Source organism: Danio rerio, chromosome 15 (assembly GCF_049306965.1).
Source record: "Danio rerio strain Tuebingen ecotype United States chromosome 15, GRCz12tu, whole genome shotgun sequence".
Classification (NCBI taxonomy): domain Eukaryota; kingdom Metazoa; phylum Chordata; class Actinopteri; order Cypriniformes; family Danionidae; genus Danio; species Danio rerio.
In genome coordinates this window covers 16,498,668-16,523,415 of record NC_133190.1, presented here as the reverse complement: position 1 = coordinate 16,523,415, position 24,748 = coordinate 16,498,668, and the positions used below count along the sequence as shown (strand labels likewise).

Here is a 24,748-nt window from a genome sequence, read left to right as displayed (position 1 = left end):
TGAGATATTGTTTGCCCAACACTCAACAACAATATTGCATATCGCATATTTTCCCAGTATTATGCAGCCCTAGTCTTAAGAAAAGTTTTTGAGTTGTTGCTAGATCAGATATGGTTGCGGCTGGAAGTTAACGAAAATGATTTATATTCATTCATTCATTCATTTTCTTTTCGGCTTAGTCCCTTTATTAATCCGGGGTCGCCACAGCAGAATGAACCACCAACTTATTCAGCATGTTTTTACGCAGCGGATGCCCTTCCAGCTGCAACCCATCTCTGGGAAACATCCACACACACTCATTCACACTCATACACTACGGACAATTTAGCCTAGACACTTCTGGCCGGCTGCATATCCTTTCAAGAGTTTACTTTGTTTTTCCTATCAAAATGCTATGTTTTGGTTAGCAGAAAGTTGCTAGGCAACAGAAGCATGCATATTCATAAGCATGCAAAAAAGTATCGGTCACTGAAATCGAAGAGCAAAGAATCACCAAGAGGCGACACTCTAGTGCGATTGGGTAAACAGCCACTAGATGGCACAGCAGCCATTTTGGAATGAAAATTCCAATAGAACAACAGCATATTATAAGTCTGTAAAATAAATAAACTATTAAAAATGCTGATGATTGGGAAGTGTTGTATTGTCGTCTTTCAAGTTGTATCTCAGCTTTAATGCAGTTTTTTAAATAAATAAATAAAAACAAAGCAGCTGCTTGCCATCGCGGCGGCAATAAGATACAATGGACGAACGATCGCTTTCACTTCACAATGGCGGAGTCGTGGGGCTGTTGCTGGCGCTGCTGTTGCAATGAAACGTTCTATTAAGTGTCGCCTCTAGGTCATTCTAAGCTCCTTGCTAAAATGCATCTGGTCAATTTGACTGTTATGTCATTCAAGATAGAAATACTCAGAATACTCTATTGTGATTTGTAATTTTAATAAAATAACAATTTTAGAATAAAATACACACACATTTAGGAAAAATCTGGGTACCATGGTTCTATGGGCTTTATTTTAATAAAGTTATTTAATTACAAACAGTCAAAATAATTGCCTGGTTAGTTCTAGTGTTAATGGTATCTCACACTGCTTTGAAACATGCCAACTGAAGTGAGCAATCTCCAGATAGCAGTGTGTCACGTCTCAGACAATCACGACCTGACAAACACTGACTGAACATGTAGAATCGGCTAAAACCACTGCAGACCAGCAGCAACAGACATTAATGGTGATCCTACAAAAGCTGACAAAGTGTCTGTTGTTGTTTGCATCTGTCGGTGCAGTGTGAACTGACCTTTACAACATAAAAAGGATAAACTTTATTTGAACGCTTTCTCAGTTGATTGTGTAAAGATGGCTATACATACAGTATGGTTGTTTGAAAAATAGTAATATCAGTTTACATTTAAGTTTACATTTAGTCATTTAGCAGACACTTTTATCCAAAGCGACTTACAAATGAGGACAAGGAAGCAATTTACACAACTATAAGAGCAGCAATGAATAAGTGTTGTAGGCAAGTTTCAGGTATGTAAAGTGTAAGATGCAGAACATTAGTCTTTTTTTTTTTTTTTTTGTAATACAGTTAGCGGTAGAACCAGAGAGGCAATTGCAGATTAGGAAGTGAAGTGGAGACTAAATAGTTGAGTTTTTAGTTGTTTCTTGAAGACAGCGAGTGACTCTGCCGTTCTGATGTAGTTAGGGAGTCCATTCCACCAACTGGGCAGATTGAAAGCGAGAGTTCGGGAAAGTGATTTCTTCCCTCTTTGGGATGGAACCATGAGGCGATGTTCCTTCACTGAACGCAAGTTTCTGGAGGGCACATAAATCTGCAGAAGTGAGAGCAGATAAGAAGGAGCAAAGCCAGAAGTCGCTTTGTAAGCAAACATCAGAGCTTTGAATTTGATGCGAGCAGCAACTGGCAGCCAGTGCAATCGGATGAGCAGCGGAGTGACATGTGCTCTTTAGGTTTATTAAAGACCACTCGTGCTGCTGCAATCTGAAGCAGCTGAAGAGGTTTGATAGAGTTAGCTGGAAGCCTGGCTAGTAGAGGGTTGCAATAGTCCAGTCTGGAGAGAACAAGAGCTTGAACAAGGAGTTGAGCTGCATGTTCAGATAGGAAGGGTCGGACCTTTCTGATGATGTAGAGTGTGAATCTGCACGATCGAGCAGTTCTAGAAATGTGGTCAGAGAAGTTTAGTTGGTCATCAAACGTTACTCTAAGGCTTTTCACCGTTTTGGATGCAGTAATGGTTGCCCCATCCATCTGGATTGAAAAGTTATGATGTTGAGTCGGGTTGGCAGAAACTTCAAGCATTTCTGTTTTTGTGAGGTTAAGCTGAAGATGATGATCTTTCATCCAGTGTGAAATGTCTGACAGGTTGGCTGAGATGCGACTTTTAATTTGCAAGTAAACCTGGGTTAAGTGCTTCCGTTGAACTGTATGTCACTGTTCTTTAAAAAATCAGCAATCTCAACTGGTTGAGTGATATCCGATATAAAGTGGGTCTCGGATTGTACAAGAAGCACTGCATTAAATTTCATTTTTCCTCACCATGTCTTTGTCATATGAGCATTTATTTTACCCCAGTATAGTCAATGAAGCTTTTGCGCAAGCCTGCCAATCCTGACGGGCATGTGCAAGTAAAGGTCTTTTTGTCTTGTTTTATGATTGAGCAACTAAATGAATCCCGAAGTCTGTTTAACTGATTGTATTTTAATTACATTATAACATTGATGCTGTAAAAGGAACCGTATAAAATGAAAAAAAGTCACAATAACCGGTCACCGGAAGTTTATCAGTGTGGGAAGAAACACTAGCTCAGCATATACCCTATAGCGTGTGTTTGAGTGAAACAGATTTGTAAACATGTATATATACTGTATATGCAAATGTTATAAGAGTACTTGAGAAACCTGTTATAATTTCATTTTGCTCCACTCATGCAGAGTTTACTTGAGGACTTTGACTTTATATTTACTTTTGTTTCACAATTCTTCATTGGGTATTGGATTATTGTGTTTCCATTCGTGTAGGCTACAGAACCAATAATAAAAAATGAGGGAGGAGGCAACGATCTGTAAGTTATTTTTAAAATATAGTTGTCCCTTGTCATAACGCGATTCAACTTTCACTAGAGCTGCACGATTCTGGCTAAAATGAGAATCATGATTTTTTTTTGCTTAAAATAACGATCATGATTTTCACCCCGATTCTATAGATGTAAAATAAAGATTAATATGAGTAGGCCATTATTTTTTGTCATTATATTTCTCAAACATATGGTAAAACAACACTAATAATATTAGGTCTGTGTGACTGGTTGAATAGACTTTGAATAGTGGACTTGAACAGACCTTAAATTTGTTCTGGTCATTAATGCACAGTAAAGTGATGACATCAGAATATAACTATTCATAATTCTGATGTTGTATTATTATGTTTGAGGCATGTGCTTGCAATCTGTCATTGACAACATTATTAGACCATTTTTTCTACTGGTGAAATAAGACATTGGTCATTATCAGATTCCGTCTTGCATTATATTCAACATTATATAGGCTAAAGTAGTTATACTGACACTGTTAAACATTTATTCCCATGCACAACACCTTGTGTTCACTATGAAAGAAAAACATATTAAATGTTTGTCGCAATCAAAACTCTAAAATGCGATATGGTCATTTCAATGATGTGCGTGCTTTCGGTTTCATTTTCACTGCTAAGTGTGGTTCATACATCCCGCGCAGCTCCCAAACGATCACTCTGTGCCACAAACTGAATATTATTTACAACTTTTTACTTGTTATTCACAGCCTATGCATGTTCTGTGGACTAAAGTAAAAATCATTCACAGGCGCGCGCCTACTCTCTCTGTATGTAAAACAATGTGAAGACTTGTGCGGCTGCTTTTGCTTCTCTCCAGAACTTGAAAATATGATCGGCAGAATTGTAGAAATGCTGGATTAAGATTGTCTAGGGCAGGGATGTCAAACTCAATTCCTGGAGGGCCGCAGCCCTGCACAGCTTAGTTCTAACTCTGCTCTAACACACTTACCTGTAGGTTTCAAACAAGCCTGAAGGACTCATTAGTTACATTAGGGTTGGAACTAAACTGTGCAGGGCTGAGTTTGACATCCCTGATCTAGGGGGTCAAATCAAGATCACAATCTTTTTTCGATGAATCGTGCAGCTCTAACTTTCGCTGTTTTGTAGTTTCGCAGATATTTTTTGTGCAATTTGATATGCATTTTTTACAGCGCTTTGCGTTCTGCATCCTGATTCGAGCATTGTGTTCTGCGTCTTGATTGACTGTAGACATTGTCAATCAATCTCCACTGTGCCGTGTCTCCTGTACAGTACAGAATGCTTTCAGCTTGCCAATTTGACATAAATCTTTGATCACTAGCAGTGTGACTCTGATGTGCTTTACTGTATGTTTGCAAGCTTTCTCCCCAACAAACCTCATAAAGTCGATGAAACATTCTGCACCATCAAAGGCAACCGCTGTAGCACCGAAAAGGCAGAGGAAGATGCTAGCCATCTCACAAAAAGTTGGACTTCTGGACATGCTAAAGAAAGGTTGAAATGCAAGTGTTAAACGGGAAAACTGTTTGAAAATGTTAATGCCTGTCTGAGAAAATAGTGTAGGGACGAGGGGTTTTACAACTGTAAAATATCTATAATGATTGTAAAAAATAAAGCAGAATACATTGCGCATTTCACTTATTGTGGTATATTTAAGAATGTAATTTCTATGATTAACTAGGGACCACTGTACCTAAAAATAATCATCCTGCAATATTTTGAGATTGTTATTTTGTAGTAATAACTTTAAAATAACCATGATGGAACATTATGTATGTTATTTTATTTAAATATAACCTCCCTGCAATGTTATAGAAATGTTATTTTACAGTTGTAAAAAGATACCCTTAAAATAACCATTAGGGAACGTTCTATGTAAGTGATTTCAGGATATATTTAATAAGAAGCATAAAAGAACAGTATTTTGTGCTTACAAAAATAAAGAAAGTGCGTTTACCAGAACTTTACTGTTTAGTTTTTTAAAGAATCACTAAAGAGGAATTAAATGGAAATTTTTGAGAAATGTTTGGGAGAACATGTTTACACAAAAATTTGCAACAACAAACAGCTAATTCGAACGTTGCATGAGAGAAAAATCATAAAATGGGCCTTTAATAAACCCCCCTGGTGGTTTGTGAGGGAACTGCGAGTTGATTAACTGGAATAACTAATAACTAAATTGCGTAATGAATGTATAAATAAATACACTCAAATAATTCCTCATAATATTGTAAAGGTTTTTTTTTTTTTGGTCTGCATGTCTCGTGATCATTAACTGACTTAAAGGGACAGTACACCCAAAAATGAAAATTTACTCGCTATTTACTCAAGTGGTTCTTACCATTAATTTGTTTTTTATATTGAACACAGCGGAAGATATTTTTAAGAAATCTGAAAACCAGAAGCCATGGATGCCTATAGTAAGAGAAACAAACACTATGGAAGTCAATAGTTACAGGTTTACAACATTTTGCAATACATCTTTTCATTTTTGGGTCAGCTGTCTCTTTAAGACTATCGTAAACATGCACATACTGTATAATAATACTCATATTAGTGTATTATTAACAATATGTTTGCAGTCCAATAGGCTTACAAAATACATATATACAGAAAATATCATGTTTCCTTTTAATAAAAAAGTTTTAAAAAATCACATCTTTAAGTTTTGAAGGCGTTTTGTTATGTAAGTTCAATCTTGAGAAGTGTCCAGCACACTGAGGTCATTCTCCACAACCATAGCATTAATAGGCTTATAGCCAATGTGCACACCATGTGCCCTCTCTCCACACAAACTAATCTTCTGAAATAACACATTTATTTAGTCATTTACATAATCCAAGTACAAATGATGCCCAGGAGTGATCTGAGTACAGCTGAAGAACACAGCAAGAGTACAAGCGCGACAATAATAATAAAAACGCAGACAACTGGCACTGCAGATGGGCGACTGAAAGTGTGTCATCACCATCTCCAGTCTAATCACCTCCGCCCGCGCTGCTCCTCCTCCCTCCCCGTCACTCCATCTCTCGCTCTCCATCCTGCCGTCGCTGTCTGTGCAAAAAGACAAAACACACACAAAAAAGAAAAGTTTATTCGTCCCTCAGAGGCTGCAGCTCCAGATCCGCGTGTGTTTCTGTGGGCGAGGACACATATGGTGATGAGCACATGAGTGTTATTGTCGCCTCCTCCAACTTAATCTCTGAAGAGGAGGTGCGGCTGCATCCTCTTTTTTTCTCCTTCCTCCCATCGGATACCAAAACTGAATATTCAACAGCGTTTTTGTGCCTCAAGCTCATCTTGGAGCATCAGTTTCGACTGGGAAACACATCCTCCGGTGGCTTTGTTTTGATACTTTATCTAGCATCGGTCTAAAATGAGTTTCAGCAGTGACATGGATGAGACTGAAGATGGGAGGTGAGTTTTTTTGGTATTTTAAACACTGGATGTTTTGCTTCGGGTTGTGAAATATGCGTTTTGTTTAGGAAGAATGAATCGTGTGGGCCTTTAAATTCATTAATAAGCAAGCTTATTCTCAGGGCTTGTGTTTGGCTAATAGTCTTACAGGAAGTAGCTGTGTGAGCCTCCATATGGCTTAGATTAAATGATAAATTTATGTACCAACTGAACGGATTAGCTGATACTTATCTGTCTGTCTATTATTAGGTATATTAGTTGTTGTTGTCACACTAATGTGCAATGTAGGCTGGTTATAATGAACGGAAAACAAAATGAATTTTGTGTCCTGAAAGAGCATCATTACTGTATTCTCATGTCTCTCTACCTATCAGTTTCTCTTACTGGTGGCCTTAAAGGGCCACAGTTACACACATTGTATGCAGAAGGCAAACTAAACTAGGTCATTTACATTGTGTGTGAGGAATCAGCATTTTTTACACAGAAAGTCCCAATCCCAAAATTTTACTTCCTTAGCTAATGGAGATTTATAGCTAATGGAGATATATATATACACAGTGTATTAATTTAAAATGATAATACTATTATAGTGAGCAACAGGAAGGTTCCAGAAGTTAAAAGTTCCTTCGTTTTCTCAGTGGTAATTTATTGTTTAACAATAGCTGATAAATCTTTAAAAACAGGACATGTTGTTTATTCATTGAATTTGTTTGCAATATGTGAGATTATTAAAAAAATTAAGTTTAAGTAACAGAATTGGGGAGAAAAAATCATAATGCATTAGCTCAAAATTCCACCAATAGGAAAGTCAGTAAAGAAATGAAACAGATATGTAACAGATACAGTTAGCTCCACCCACATCCATAGATTGTTCATATTTTTCTATACACTTATACTTAAACTAGATGTTTTATATATATTTTACTGATAAAATTAGTAGATTTACATGAATAATCATTTTAAATTTCTTTATAGATTTTAATTTGATGTTAGTTCTTTTGTGCACACTCTTGTACGTTTGATTTTTGGCTCTGATTGTCAGAATAAATGGGAATAGTACTTACTGCAGAAACATTGGATGAGCACTAATATAAGATTTGCAATATATTTAAACTATCAGTAAATTTGTTCGATTTTTCCAAAGGTTTTTTAGTCTTTTGCTCTTGTAACATTTGTGCCAAAATTACATAATTTTCAAAATAGCGTTTTCTGTAAATATATTCAAACATTCTTAAAACAAGATACAGTTGTGTGCTTCCAATGTTAAATGCGTAATAAATAACTTTGTTTACATGTAATAAATCTTGAATTAGGTTTATTATTATGCAATTTAATGCTGAAAAATGTGAGAAATTTGCAAATGAGGAAAGAGATATGAACATTTTCAACATATAATCTCTGAAAACGAGTACTAAATGTCTGCAGGGAGAAAATTATAAGAATTTATACATTGTATAAAGCCCTAGAAAATATTTACTTAATATTTATTTATAAGTATTAAGTTATTTTTCTTTTAAAAAAACTTGAGTTAACCGCTTACCTTAAAAAGTTGACTTTAAAAAGCTGACTTTACTTAAAAAAATGAGTAAACCTATTGTAACTATACAAAAAAAAGGAAAAACATTGACTTAACTTAAAATTGTAAATGTGACTTGCTGCACAGTCTTTTTGAGTTGACTCAACTTTTAACCCAAGTACTGCACTTGACTCGATTTAAGTTGAGTCACCTAAAAAAAAAACTCTGAAGCAAGTTGCCTTACAATTTTGGAATTGTTAAGTTAACTCAATTTTTAAATTATGCACACAGTTCATTTACAGTGGTCTCTCGTTGTTTGGAGGAGTTACGTTCTAAAAATAACCAGCAATAGGCAGAACCCACGAAGTAGTCTACAAAAGTTTTAAGGCTGCACTTTATACACTTTTCCTCAGACAGGCATTACCATTTCCACACTTTTCTCTCTTGTTTTAAAACTCTCAAAGTTCAAACATTTGTAGTAAAATATGTCCGGTAGAATGAAACCAAAGATCAAAACCTGTTGAGGTGCAAACATTCATTGCTGTCAGCAAAAAGTTCATAAAGCTTTTTAGCTTTTGTGTGGATATAATGCATCCAGCGCAATGTTCTTTTTTCTACAGTCAGCTAAAGCTAAAAGGGGTCGCACATCGGATGCGCCGATTGGCGATGCGTCACACCAAGCAGCACCATGCATTTTAGAATTCTAAACACAGATGTCTATCGGGGTATGCACAACAATGCCGCAAGTTGGCAGCTGTCCACTGAGCCCAGCTACGACTCAGGACACAGATCAATTTTCTGCCACGCCACAGAGCGCTATACAAATAGATTCATAGTAAATAACTTGCGAATGTGCGAATGTCGTGTCGCGGCACCGAGCAGCACATCCGGTGTGCGACCTGCTTTAAAAAGCGTGTTTGAAGTAACACACACCGAACATGCACATTCGCATGTTATTTACATATAATTTATTCAGATGATGCTCTGTGCCACAGCAGAAATATGAACAGTGTCTTGAGTCATAGCTGGGCACCACATAACCACTCACTTGCGGTGCCAATGTCCGTACCTTGATATAATCATATGTTTACCATTCTAAAATGCGTGGCGCAGCACCACTGGTGTGTGACCTCCTTTACGATGGTCTTGCTGCAGACAGTTCCTTCATGTAGCTCACACTGCTAGCAATCAAAGATTTATGTTAATTTGGCAAGCTGAGCACATTCTGTACTGTTCAAGAGACACAGAGGAGATTGATTGACAATGGTTTGCAGCCAATCAGGACACAGAACAAAAAAAGCATGTCAAATTGCACAAAAAAAAATCTGAAACTGCGAGGTCAACCTTGTTATAGTGAGAGACTACTGTACTTGATGGGTTTAATCACTTTTTTAAAGTAAAGTCAACTAATAACAAATAGTAATACTAACTAATACTTTTTTTTTTAGGAAATCACTTTTTTACAATGGAAATTATGAAGTTTTTAGAGGGGAAACCAAAAAAATCTCAAATAAATTTTAAATCAAAATTCTTTAATTTGCAAAAAAAATATTTTTTGTCTGATGGAGATGGAAACACATTTGCTGAATAAACTGACGAAGCGAACATTACACCCGTCTCCTTGCTTGCATTGTTTACTGTTGGTTGCTAAGTTACCAATACTACAGTCAACCTCTCTAAAACAAAAATAATCACTAATAAAATGTTACTATTTAAATGTTTGAACAATTCTTATCTGAATACTGTTTGATGTTGATCCACAAGACAAATTGATGTCATGCAGCCATGATTTGGCCAAGTAGGACAACATCCTGGGTCAACATCTTCTGTTGGTCTTAAAGCAACAATCACGTCAACAAGCCATGGCCTTAATTCATTTACCAACCATTAAACTGCAAGGAGATGATGTCGTTCCAACCTCTGCCCTGAGCTTAACCCTACAATCTGATTAGTTAACAGGGATGTTGTTTCTGGTCTAACAGTGATGTTGCTCCAGTAATATATCCCAGAAGCCAAATCACAGTAAACTACTTTGAAGACCTCACTGTGTATTACTGTTGAGAAGAACAAAGGCTGTTTCACCCTATAAACAGATCATTATTTGTTCAAATTATATTATACTGTAGCTACACTCAATGTGATCATGAATTGGTTTGAAAAACCAAGGTGTTAAATTTTATATGAAGGTCGAAGTGTTAAAGGGCATCTCACGCTTGTCTGGACCGCATCAGAATACAGTAACCAGTCCACTGGCAATCGATGACAGACTGTGGACAAGATTGCTGTTTTGTTGGAAAAGGAACCTCAGAGCTATTTTCAATGTCTTGCCCTTCACCTAAAATAAACAAAATCAATAATTCAAGTGAAGACTCCTGAGCGAGACCTTCACTATTCTTACACTGCAGTGCTGGCCTGATTGAGGAGAAGTGTTTTTTATTTCATTTGGTTTTTTAATACACTTTATGACTACAAGTGTGCCATTCACAGGTTAATTTATTGTAACATGAATGCTGTGGCTCCAAAGTGCAACGTTTTTTTTTTTTTTTTTTTTGGAGTACTGTTACTCATCAGTTTTCCTTCAATAGCATGGTGTAAACAGCATTTTTGTCTGACAAATCCTTGGCTTACATTCTTTCTGGGAATTTCAGTAAAGCACACGCTAGCTGTGTGTCCATCTCTTCCAAGTATCGTATGATAAAAAAGTTTAATGTAAACGTCAAATTTTAGATGTCTGTTGATTTCTCAGTTTTTTTTCCTCTTGTCTTTTGATGTGAGATGTTTTCCACGATGTGTCTTTGAGTTGTTTCATTATTGATTCTATTGACTGTGTTTTTTCCGCACGAAACCCTTGTTTAACCATGTCTATATAGGCCTCTTCAGCTGTATAATAGGTGTGGACTCCATCTTCATAGTACACCCATAATCTTGCTGGATATGGGGTTTGGAATCGGATCTTCTTGTCTTTGGGTACTTTTTTCACCTGCGAGTAATCCTTTCTTTTCTGGAGAACTGCGAGAGGATAATCATGATCGAAATAGATTTTTTTGTTCTCCCATGAAGATTTCTTTTTTCGTCCATGTAATCAATCAACTGGAGAAGTATGCTGCTAACTAATAGTTTATTTAAAAATAAATCTTATTCACCTGCAGTGTCTTACATTAGCAAGATGCTAATAGTCTCTGATTTAATTATCTATGCTAAGCTATGCTAGGCGAAAAGTGCTCCCGCCAGACTCGCAGATGGGCTAATGGGATTTAAAAATGGTAAAACTCGACATTTTAACTCTTGGAGACTTGTAAAATGAACCTATTTAAAAAAGTGGAGTGTTTCTTTAATAAAGCACAATGCTGGTCTCTTTTATTGTAGTTTGTATAAATGTAGAATTCTAATACAATACATATTTTTAACCCTTTAACTACCCCATCCAGAAAACAATTTTGGATTGCATTACACTCCTAATGTCGCTAGTTAACACACTCAATGCACTTTTTTCAACACATCCCATAATTTCTAAAATATCAGCCTCTACCAAATGGTTGATATGTCGATATTGGTTGATATGTTGATATGTTTTTTAAAGTATGCCATAAAAAATTTAGGATTCTCATTTACCATGCTTTTTTTATTTATTTATTTTTGCCAATAAAACCAAAATCAAGTGTAGTTGTGCAATAGGATGTCATTTTTTTATTTTGATTTTGTAAACCAACAATGCTGTGTGTAAGCCATTATTTAAAACCATAAAACATGTCAAAGAGCCAAAGATTTAAAGACAACTTTTTTAACACTTTGTAAATACGATGGGTGTTGATTTTAATCAAGTGTTAATCATATAAATCAAGTTTCACACTAGTGTTCGTGTTGATTATAATCAAACAACTGGAGAAGTAGGCTGCCAACTAGTATTATTATTTTTAAAATTGTATTCACCTGCAGTGTCTTACATTAGCGAGATGCTATTGGTCTAATCCGATTCAATGATCTATGCTACGCTAAGCTAAAAGTGCCACCACCAGACCCGGAGATCGGCTGAATCGATTAAAAAATGGTACAACTCAATAATTTAACTCTTGGAGACTTGTAAATTGAGCCTATTGTGTAAAAAGTGGATTGTTTCATTATAAAAGCACAATGCTGGTCTCTTTTATAGTAGTTTGTATAAATTTGTGCCTGTAGATTTCTATTACAATACTACAACATTTTTAAAGACATTTTTTTAACACTTAGTACATGTGGTGAGTGTTGATTATAATCAAGTTAAAATCATATAAATAAAGTGTATAATCAACACTTATGTTAGTGTGAATTATAAACAAACAGCTGGAGTGGAGAAGTATGCTGCTAACTGTTAGTTAATAGTTTTTTTTTTTTTTTATTCACCTGCAGTGTCTTACATTAGTGAGATACTATTGGTCTAATCCGATTCAATGATCTATGCAAAGGTAAGTTAAAAGTGCCCTCACTAGACCTGGAAATCAGCTGAATGGATTTAAATTGGTAAAACTTCACAGTGTAACTCTTGGGGACTTGGAAGCACAATGTTGGTCCCTTTTACAGTAGTTTGTATCAATTTGTGCCTTTAAAATTCAATTACATATTTTAAAGACCATTGTTTTAACACTTAGTGTAGATTATAATCAAACAACTGGAGAAATATGCTGCTGTTTCTTTATTAAGTCACAATGCTGTTTTTTCATCAGAAACATGAGCCGTATATTTAAAAAAAAAAAAAAAAAAAAAAAAATATATATATATATATATATATATATATATATATATATATATATATATATATATATATATATATATATATAAAAAGCTGTGGGTTAGTAAATAATGACTAAATAGTCATTTTAGTGTGAATTTTTGCATTAATCAAGTGCTACTAATAACCTCTTATTTAGCCATCCCTAAATACACTTATCCCACCTCTTAAAGTAAGCCTTGTTTAAGCTTGTGGTTGATTGAGAGGAACTCTGGTTTGGAAAAAAAGCTGCAGAAAAGCCGCATTGCTTAGACAAAACGTCAGTCGAGCAGCGCAGAAGACTCAGATTCAGCCGTCTCACCGCATTACAGTCTAACAACATCCATTTTCTAGGGAGATTGTTTTACTGGGACATGGCTTGACTGAGCACATTCATCAGCTTATGCCAGTGAATTCTGATCGAAAACTCCTACGCCACTGAATCGACATGTACTGCAAACCCACATTTTCACACTGCATGGCTGGTCACTGTGTCACTGTCTTTCTGTATTGATGATATTAGGAGGAACGTTTGGTCTGACCCCCTTTTTTTTACCCTTCGTCATCTGCAAAAGCAATTAGTCAGGTCTGTGTTTGACGCATACGGGTGTCGTGTTCATGCGGGCATTAAAAACCTCGGTCTGAGCAGGTGTGATGTGCTGGAACTGCTTTAGACGCGCCGCGGCAGATGGCCAGAGAAACGTGTCGCCTTTGCTCTCTGGGTCAGATGATATTTGCAAACAGGGTTTAGAAGGTCCTGAAACTGGGTCACTGGTGGGCAGCTCTGCATCGTCGCTTTGCAAAATGTGTTTGTATTTTAGCTCCTATTGGACTGAGGCATAAAATAAGGCAGAATGAGTAATACTGTCAAATATTATTACAGGTCAGAAGAGTTTTGTTCTAATTTAATATATTTTTGAAGGGAATTTCTTTGTTGGATTTGTTTTAGCATAATTCTCCAGTTTTCAGTCACATGATCCTTTAAAAATCTTGATTTGATGATAAAGAAAAATTTCAATCATTTTTTAAAGAATGTTTAATTAATAAGTTATCAAAACAGCATTCACAGAATGTGGGTTATAAATATGTTGTAACATTTCTGCATTGCATGTATCTTTATTATCGCTTTAGATCAATTTAGGTTGGCGTTTTTTTTTTTTTTTTGTGAGGAATTATATTCACTCCAGATATCTGAGCTGTGTATACTGAATTTGGCCAATATGATTTTAGCCAATATTTATTATTTTTTTATCTATTGTATGAGTTTGTATTAGGGCTGGGCAATTAAATTGCTATCAATATTTATTGACTGAATTTCATTGTCAGTATTGATAAAAAAAGATTCGATATGAAGTTTCAGTTTGAAGCGCTATAGTTTAAATAAAATGTGGCTGCTGAGCGTGTGCTATGGAAGCAATGCTAATAACAGGGTGTCCACATTGTCTTAAAAAGTATTAAAAGTTGATAAATCAATAATGAGAAAATTAAGGCCCTTAAAAGGTATTAAAAAATCTTAATCACGTTTTTAATGAGGTCTTAAAATTTTTTCAAGCGTTGTCCAAAGTGTTTGACTTCAACAAAGCATAAACATATGTATTTTCCTCTTAATAATAACAACGGCATGCTCAATCCAAAGGATTGCTTTGGGCCGGGGTGCATCCAGCCAAGCTCCTCCATCCAGGTGGTATCACGTAATTTGCAACAAACGAGGAAAGGTGAAGTGATGTGATGCTCTTCACATGTTGCGAAACCATAGAGCAAAACAGATGGCAAAATGGGAAAATGTAAGTTTGCATACTCCTGTTTGGCGAAAGACGAGTTTTAAACAGGGGCTGAAGTCTGTCGATGAAAACAACAGCTTAATTTATTCTTTCAAGCTTTGTTTCTTCCAAGCTCATCTGAGTTCTGTTGCATGGTTTTGCTCTATTGATTTATTTAACTACCACTGTGTATTAACAGCTGTTTATTAAGTTAAAGGTTTGATACTGATTAGTAGATGAAGTGGCAATGAGGCCTTAAAATTCAAGGTATATGGGAGCAACGCTCACATGTTGTGCAAGTGGCGCACACATTACGCTAGCTGAAAAACATCTGAACTTTTCTGAATGCCACGAGCGCATCAGGATTGATGTTAGTAGAACAACTAATCTACTTCACGCTTTGTTTGGAATATACACATTTCAGTAATAACCGCAGATTAATTATCTCAGACAAACCCAGCGCATCCAAACACTGCAGTAGTTTTTACTTTTATCCATAAACTTGCATCTGAGCTGTAGCAATGGTTTCTCCATTTAACATCCTCTTGATGGTCACCTAGTTACGAGAGACGCCAGGGAAGTGTGAATGCAAAGCCCATTGTAAATGGTCAAGGAAACCAAAACCGCACACTTGCGCTTATTATCTCAGGTCAGAATAACAACACATGCGAAAATGAGTGTGCTTGCTAGCAACAGTGAAGAGATTGTAAATAAAAAAGGATGTCACCAGAGTGGCTTTTTGGTTTCTTTTCTTGTGCATCCCAGCCACTAGCGCCCCATGTGAAAGAGCTTTTTTAGCATAGGGTGTAATAGTCACTTATCTTCGCAACTTGTAAAGTTGTAGTATGTATTTGAATAAGGATGGTCGGTTCTTTTACTTGAATGCTCAGACTTGATTATCATTATTTATTTTGCTTACAGAGTTTGAGCTCTACTGTATCATTATTATTCACACCTTAGAGATGTTGACCTTAAAGTTTGGTTTGATTGTTTAAATATTTTTGTTTTTGACTATTAAAAGTATTTGCCTTAGTAATATTGGTAAATTAAAATGAAGTAATTAAATAAAAAAATCCTAATTTTCCTAAATGTATTGTTTTAAAATATTCAAAAATTATTTATATAGAATCACATTAAACATGAAAATTTCTTTGCAATATTGCCCAGCCCTAATTTGTGCTTAATTGTGCAATTTCTTGTGTAGTTTTACATTTATATTATCATTTACAAAACAGTCAAGTAACTGTAAAAATGCATCAGATTAATAGTTTGATTTAATTCAATTTAAATATAATATAGTTTTTACATTTCATACTGTACATTAGAAAGTTGCAACATCTAAATTCACATTTAAAGTGATTTATTTTGTTCAATGTAAATTTGTTTTTTTAGTCAAACTAGTAGTTAGTTGCAAATAAAGACTGATTACTCAGTCATGTCATTTTCAAACTTAACATAATAATAATTACATTTTTCAACTTTTGTGATTCTGAAAAAAATCTGTCATGATTAGGGTTGCAAAGTGGCTGAAAATTTCCAGTAATATTACAGAAAATGTCCAAGGGCAAACTAGTCTCGGCAATTTTGGGAAGTTATATAAATTACTTAGTAATTTAGAGGAGATTATATAAACTGTATATATTATAAACTGGCGAGGCAGTGGTGCAGTAGGTAGTGCTGTTGTCTCACAGCAAGAAGTTTGCTGGGTTGCTGGTTCGAACCTCGGCTCAGTTGGCGTTTCTGTGTGGAGTTTGCATGTTCTTCCTGCCTTCGCGTGGGTTTCCTCCGTGTGCTCCGGTTTCCCCCACAGTCCAAAGACATGTGGTACAGGTGAATTGGGTAGGATAAATTGTCCATAGTGTGTGAATGTGTGTAAATGTTTCCCAGAGATGGGTCGTGGCTGGAAGGGCATCCGCTGCGTAAAAAAAACTTGCTGGATACGTTGGCAGTTCGTTCCGCTGTGGCGACCCTGGATTAATAAAGAAACTAAGCTGACAAGATAATAAATGAATAAATTATATTATAAACTTAAAACTACAAATGTTTTAGTCATAAGCTGACACAAACAAATCCGTATTAAAAATGGCCTGATATTCAGCACAGGGAAAACGGGGTAGTGGATTCCTCTTAAGTGACTTTAAGAAGAGGATGGTGTCTTCTTGGGGCTTATTTATACTTCTGCGTCGAGTGATTAGTGTGACCCATGGTGCCTACCTTGCACATAGCTGTGCATTTAAACAGTACTTCTACGTGCTGTTTGTGTTGCTCTGCAAAAACACTTCCGAAAGTCTCCATCTGGAGCTCTTTCACAGGACTCGACACTTGTAAACAACTGCTCCATTGGGCTTGTGGCTCTCAGCACCGCTCACACTCATCACCGCTACCAAGTCGACCAATCACAGAGCTTGAGCTACGCGTCGTTGTGACGTGTATTTACATTTTTTGAGAAGTGGGCGTCAGCACCGGCTTCAGCTGTGGCAAGGGCTATGCGGCTGTGCGAAGGTTGAGCCAGCCCATACGCATCCGCTTGACTCCAAAGTATTAATCATCCTTTATTGTGTGTGTGTGTTTTTCACCTCTATGTTCGATCAGTCAGTGTTTTTGTTTATACAATGGTAAATTATGGTGCACAATAGCTTACAGCACAAGCACATTTTATGTTTATAGAATAAATGTAAGTAATTTAAATGGACAATTGACAATTATTTTGTGTGCAGAATATAAGAAAATATCAGTGCATGCAGTGATTTAAGGAATATGCAGGGTAGAGAACTGCATTAAATCTGGTTGTTTTAACTAAAATTATGCAGCAAGACATTTTTTTAATTTACAATTAAGTTCCCTGTTTAACTTCAGTCAACCAAATTCACAGTTTATTCCCATTAATTTCTATATAGTCCCATATTTTCTCATGGAAAGTTTCCAGCCCAAAAAAATTCCCAGAATTTTGCAATCCTAGTCATGATTCATTCTTCTTCATGTTCATCAAAACCTGTATGACTTTTTTAAATGAACACAAAATAAGATATTTTGGCAACACTTTATTTTGATGGTCCATTTGAGTATTAGTAGACTGTCTGCTTGATATCTGTTGATACAGACATTTAACAGGCATTTAACTGACTATAGGAAACTTTGCAAGAACATGTCAACTTACACTAACACTAACCCCAACCTGATAGTCTCTAATCTTCAATTTAATGAGAATTAGTTGGCATGTAAATGCATCTTAAATTTAACAAACGAACCATCAAAAGAAAGCGTGACCAATATTTTGAGAAATATCCGATTTGCTGTTTGCTATGCATTGAATGCATTCTGAATTCAGGAGCTTTAGAGCTGCAAAAAGATCAAACCGGTCAATATAGAAATGTCCTTAATGGAGCTCGACATGCACGATTACTATTCCTGTTCACTGAGCAACATTTATCAAAATATCTTCTACAGGTGAATTTATATATGTTTGAAACAAATAACGAGGGCAGACAATATTATAATGAAATCACAAGTAGCCCTTTCTCCATCTCTCCCCTAAATGCTTGTGAAGAGGCCCGAGCACAGCCTCCCATAAGAGACTGAGTGTCACGCTACAATTACTCCCTTTTTCAGAAGCACCCAAAAAGCCTCTATTACTCTGTCCACCCACAGTGTCTTTGAAATGAGCGCAGGCAGCTGCTGAGAGCATTGATTTCAACAATAATGAAACTCGTCTTACTGCAGGCTTTGCCTCATCGGGATCAGTACAGTCAGACTGAAATGGCGCAGGAAGCTTAACATGGTCTGTTGCAGATTTACTGCCTCTTGCTCGAGGGATGCTTTCTGAATGGTTGTTTACATGCGTCCTGTGTGAGTTTTTAGCTCCTTCTCTGCACTGGTTCTCTTGCGTTTTTTATTTATAAATGAGAATAAATTAAAGGGTTAGTTCACACAAAAAATGTACTTTATTTTATTAACCAATTATCCTCAAGTGGTTCTAAATTCCTAAGATCTTCATTTGTTTTCAGAACACAAATCAAGATATTTAAGATGAAATCTGAGAGCCCTTGCATTCTCTATAGATAGTAATGGTCCTGAGGCATTCAAAGTCAAGAAAAGTAATCAGTCAAAACAGCAGTGCTAATAATTAAACTATTTTTTCATTTGAAAAGGACACAAAACAATACAGAAAGCGCCAGTTGAACTCATGCAGTAGATAGTAACTAGTTTTCTGAAGCCAAAACTCCTAAACACCAAAAAAACAATAATTATATTAGCATCCACGCTAACAGTATTTGCTTTGTGAGGATATTGAAATATTTTTATCTACATCCATTTTTTTAAAATTCACTTTAAACACGTCAAGTATCCAATATGTTGTTTACATTAGTTTTGGTCTAAAATCATTTATTTAGATGGCAGGGATAGTGTACAAAAATTGGCATTGCTGCAAATGCACCAGAATTAGTCAGAAGGCTATTTTTCATCCATTGTCACTGGACAGATTTTAAAATTGTCATCCTAAAAAATATATATATAAAAATTATACAATCAATCAAGTTCATAGTTAAGAAGCACTAAAATAGATATAGTTACATAGATCCTAATAGAAATATGTATATGTATTAAATAAACTATGTATATGTATTAAATACATATGTATATGTAATAAATAAACTAAAAACACCAACATTATGCATCCGGTAGGGGATTTTTTTATTATTGATATGGTTGACTATCAGGTTTTGAATGGTATGTTATTAAAATTATTTGAATAATTTATTATTTTATTGAAAATAAAATTATTTTGACTTGCCATTAATTGCTTGTAATCCAATATAAATTTATTGGGAATCGCATTTACACATTTAGATGCAGGTAAGATGTCATATACTGTATGTATGTGATTTATAACCACATCTGAAAGTGGCTTAAGACAGATGTAATTTAAAAATTGGATTTCAGACAAGTTTTTATGTACATGTCTAACTAATTCCAATCTGCGTCAATGTGAGTTGAAAAATCTGAAACCAATTTTAGACAAGTCTAAAGTAGCCAAGGTAACAGCACAATGACACAAAAAATGTGGCCAAAATATTGTTTATTATTGTTAGTGGAGAAATCCCCTAAAATATTTTTGACCGTATTGCAAACCTCTATTTGTACATCATTTTTTATTCAGTGTATGCTTTCTAGAGAAGCCAAGAACATTTGCAATGTAAAAATGCAATTTTTTATGTGCTGTTTATTCAATTTGGGGGGGTTTCTGATGGGGAATGACATTCAGACACATAAAGAGAAATGATCTGCCAAATGTTTTGTGTATGAAGTCTTGGACGTGTTGTTTTGATTTAGTCTTGGTTCGCTCTACCCATGTTATTGCTCCAGCTGGTTTTTATTTGGTGATGAAATAATTTCCATGGAATGACTTGGGTGGCTCTTATGGCTCTTGTGTGACTTTCACATGCATGTTTAGGAATTTTTTTCCAGCGAGTCTCATAAGAACGGTTTAGGAACAGATTGTTTTCTTTGCCATGTATTTGTTGATGAAGACACCAAAATATTTGTAGACAACTGCAAACTGCACGATTAACTAAACCACTTAAGATACCACAGCGCAAAACAACATGTTACTAAAGAAACTATTATATATTTTTAGTTCTATATTTACTTGCAGAATTAAAAATTCCTTTAAATTTTCTGTTTGACCAGTAACCAGGCAGTCAAATATAGATTATAGGAACACAGGAAGTGTTGACCTACATTTATGACAGTGCCGTATTTATGCACTCAAAACACCAATTTTGAGAATTTCAATGTGCATGTGTTTGAAAATGATGACATCATGGATGTATAATGGGTTCAATCTATCTGCGAGTATGCAAATACTTGACAACAATAAAGTAGTGTAGTCACGATACTGTAATTTGGTAGCAATCGGTACAGAAATGTTAAAACCGTTCTCCTGTTAACATTTAAGCGTTGTTGAGTGCATTCTTAGACAGTCCTGATACGCCATTGTGTTCACATGCTCAACAGAAAAAATTACTAAAATTGGCCATGACGGTCATGAGTTCACAACACTTCGCTGTTTACTGAGAGCAAACACAAATACAGGGACACTGGAGCATTTTAAAGCAGCAAAGATTGACTTGTCTGTCTATGAGCATTACTAAAAGTGCTGGCAACGAATTTCATAATCGATTCGTTGTGTCGCGCGACAGGACTTTTGATTATTAAAAAAAAACACTTTAGTTCAGCGCGGATTGGAGTGAACACGGTCTCTCTCGCACACTGATACAAAGTTCGGCACCTCATAGACTCCGATGAGGTGGAAGGGAGTTCAACAGCAGAGTCCTTTTTTGTTTCGTTTTGTGTACAGTCCCTGATGCTGATGTTTTACTCGTTATCTAGCTCAACATGAAAAATGGTGTTAGCTCGTTTACCTATAGAACAGCAAATGAGAACACTGAGCTTTGGCGCGGTGTTTGGTGCTGAACCAGGGAGAGCTCGCGCTGAGCAGAGCTCTCAGTAAAGGACTGTCGGAAAAGTGCTTCTTTTTTTTTCAAAAACAAAACCAACTTAACGCCGCTGAGAAAGACGTGTCATATTATCACAATTATGCAGCGTTTAAACCGCCTAATGCTTATTTTATTATTTATACATGTATAAATGTATTCTTTTACTAGTACATGTATGTAAATACAAACATGTACTAGTAAAAGAATGCATTTAGAGTTCGTAAAACAAAGAAGGAAATCTAACAATCCATTCAAATATAATTTGCCGATGTGTTTTATTCATATCAGATACACATAGTGAAAGTAACTATAAAGTTGAATCTACCCTTCTCTAAGTTCACCAGCCACTTACTTGCATGTATTTGGGGAGTAACTGGTGAATTTAGGTGCTGAATCCTGCGTGTTCTGCTTTTCATGTATGAGGCAAACGTGCGGCCGCAAGTAAACATGGCAACAACCATCTCACGTTATAGATCACGATCACTTACCCATTTATGTGAACTGGTAAAACTTCTGTTTGAGATTATATCCCACTAAGATTATTTTTAGAGAATATTTTACCCAATTCACTAAACATTTAACTTGTTTTAAGCAAACAATCACTTAATTTTGAGATGTTTTTTTTTTCTTTAAGAAAACAAGACATACATTTTTATGCTATTTCATGTGTCTAGTATGTATCTTGATATAATAATATTTAGATATTTGTATTGAAAAAAGGACAAAACTACTTTGTTTTTTTATTTTATTATTATTATAATTATTATTATTACTATTAATAATAATAATAATAATAATAATAATAATAATAAGGGATGATTTTTTTGGATAAACGGTTGGAAATTAATGCTTTTCTTTTTTTTTATCCGATTCATCAATTAATCTAAAAATAATCAACAGATTTGTCGATTGTTAAACTAATCGGTAGTTGCAGTCCTACACTAAAGTCACATCTCTTGTTCAGTACATTACATATGCACTAGCAGCAATTTGTGGCTGCAGTCCACTTAATGGCCACTGGTGTCACTAAGAAAGCTGTCTGAATTGTATAAATATAAAAACTGATTTGTCGTTTTGTCGTCTCAAGCATTGACGATCGGTGTTGCAGCATCAGTCAGGACATTAGTGTGTGAGCGACACACATTAGGACAGTGACCTCGATTGGATTCAACGAGTGTGTTTAGCGCTCATCTCCATCCCCTTCAACAGCTCAAGCTCCCTCTTTCTTCTCCTCATAAAGTCTCTTCTCTTTCTCTCTCTCTGGCATTTTGCCTGTTCTCTATCTCCAAATGTCTTCTCGCTCTCTGCTGATCTGTAACTTTGGCAGCCGTTCAGCTGTTAGATCAATCCAGAAAGTGGAACAGAATCTCGGAAGTCCCTCCTGTTCCTCTCCTCTCGCAGAAGCATTGGTCATCTTTTTGGCCATTGTATTAAATTAAGCCGAGCAATGGGTGTTATCTCTAATAAATGTAATTAAAATGTTCATATCACCAGATATACAGTTGAAGTCAGAATTAATAGCCCCCCTTTGATTTTTTTTTAAATTTTGTTTCCCAAATGATGTTTAACACAGCAAGGACATTTTCACGGTATGTCTGATAATATTTTTTTTTCTGGAGAAAGTCTTATTTGTTTTTTTTCCAGCTAGAATAAAAGTTTTTTTTAAATCTTTTAAAAAACATTTTAGGTTAAAATCATTAGCCCCTTTTTTCGATAGTCAAAACAAATCATCGTTATACAATAACTTGCCCTATTACCTTAACCTGCCTAGTTAACCTAAATACCCTAGTTAAGCCTTTAAATGTCACATTAAGCTGTATAGAAGTGTCTTGAAAAATATCTAGTAAAATGTTATTTACTGTCATTATGGCAAAGATAAAATAAATCATTTATTAGAAATGAGTTATTAAAATTTTTGTTTAAAAATGTGTTGAAGTAATCTTCTCTTCGTTAAACAGGAATTGGGAACAGGGGGCTAATAATTCTGACTTCAACTTTAAATCAAGTCAATAATTATATATTGGTATAATTATATTGATATATATTGATATATTGATATATATATATCAGGGCCTAATGCAGTCAAAACCTGTCTGGAACTACTTTAACTGTGCATTTATCTGAAATTATTTCACACCTTAGAATGTTCATCAATCATTCAGAATGAAGAATTGAACAGCCCTGTAGTGTAAATTGCGATAAGTATAATTATCCTCCTCTTTATTAGTTGACTCATTAAAAATGCCTTGTGGTTTATTCGGCTGTTTGTTCCTGGACAGACGGCAGGTGTAAAGGGTCTAAAAGCTCAGCAACAGGCACGTGCCGGAGCAGAATAAACCCTCTGGAGAGACCCAGACGCCAGAGAAATAAAGCACACTCATATGTAGCAGCATGTGGCCTGAGTTGAGTATGCGGGTGTGTAATGGGTGCGGGTATTTGGGCTGCGGGCCAGACATGTGTAATGGTACAGGACTTCCGGTGCTCCGCGCCTGCCACCTGTTAGCCTCAACGCTTCAGGCTTCTGGGAAACGTGCGCTTGTAGACACTGACGTGATGCTATAAAAGTAATGGTGGCATGTGGTTTACATCAAGAAGACCGTACAACAGTTTGTGTTGCGGTTTACAACTTCTCAACGGGAATATTCAATGGCAAATTGTGCGAGAAGATGGTAATGATGACATTAAACTTTTAAGACTAGCCTTTGTTTTTGTTTTTTTACATAAAAAGTAAGAATATAGTGTCTTTTCATCTTTCTTTATTTCTATAGCGCTTTTACAATGTTGATGGTGTCAAAGCAGCTTAACATAGAAGTTATAATAAATTGAGACTGTGTCAGTCCAGTTTTCAGAGTTGAAGTTTTGTTCAGTTCAGTGTGGTTTGATTTTCACTGCTGAAAGTCCAAAGACTTAAGAGTAAATCCATCGATGCACAGCTTCACAAGTCCCGAATCATGCAAGCCAGTGGCGAGGAACAAACTTCACCAATTGATGAAAATGAAGGAAAAAAAACTCTAGAGAAACCAGGCTCAGTTGGGCACGACCATATCTCCTTTGGCCAAACTTCTTTGGCAGAACTGCAGTCTAGGCACTGGAGGCTGAAGAACACTGGACGTCCATCATGGAGAAGCTGCAAATGGGAGTAGGCTGCTGTACAAGCTGGCCCTTCAGGATCAATGCAAAGACCCTTCTGTCACTGGAGTCGTACAGGAATCAGTCTTATGCTCTTCACTCCTCCATGACCACCACAGCATCTGCTCAGGATACGGCCTGGTCCAGGATTATGGAAACCTCTGGAAAAATAAAAACAGACTAAGATAAGCGCAGATGTCGTTCAATTTATAATGTCTTTTGGGAAGTGTTCCCAGCTCCGGTTGCCCTAAATGATGCAGACTAACAATCCTTTAGAGGATTTGGATTTCAAAAGCATTTGTGTTTTATGTGTATGCTAATGTAAAGAGATGCGTCTTTAATCTAGTTATCTAGTTTTATCTAATGTACTGTGGATTTAAGCTGAGGTATTTGAAATAAAGTCAAACTGAAACTAAAATTAAAACTAGTTTTAAATAGTTTTCAAAAGTCTACAAAATTACTAAAATTAAAATTTAAATGGTAACTGAAAATACACAGTTACATTATATGTTACATTATATAATAATATTTAACAAATTGAAATACTGTAATAGCATGTACACTGTAAAAAGTGATTATTCACTTTAAAAAAGTG

At 35.7% G+C, this 24,748-nt stretch overlaps 1 protein-coding gene across 4 annotated transcripts in view; it reads left to right on the top strand.

The window, feature by feature from the left end:
• numbl (NUMB like endocytic adaptor protein) overlaps positions 1 to 24,748 on the top strand; it is a 121,749-nt gene that overhangs the window by 59,144 nt on the left and 37,857 nt on the right. For 2 of the 4 annotated variants that reach the window (XR_012390503.1, XM_005173378.6), the window contains exon 1: positions 6,388 to 6,507. The exons of the other annotated variants lie outside the window; for them this stretch is intronic. Coding sequence is in view for 1 of the 2 variants with exons in the window: in XM_005173378.6 (XP_005173435.1) it covers positions 6,467 to 6,507 (41 nt within the window). In the remaining variant the exon portion in view is untranslated. Of the gene's footprint in view, positions 1 to 6,387; positions 6,508 to 24,748 lie in introns of those variants that run through there. 4 annotated transcript variants of the gene reach the window in all.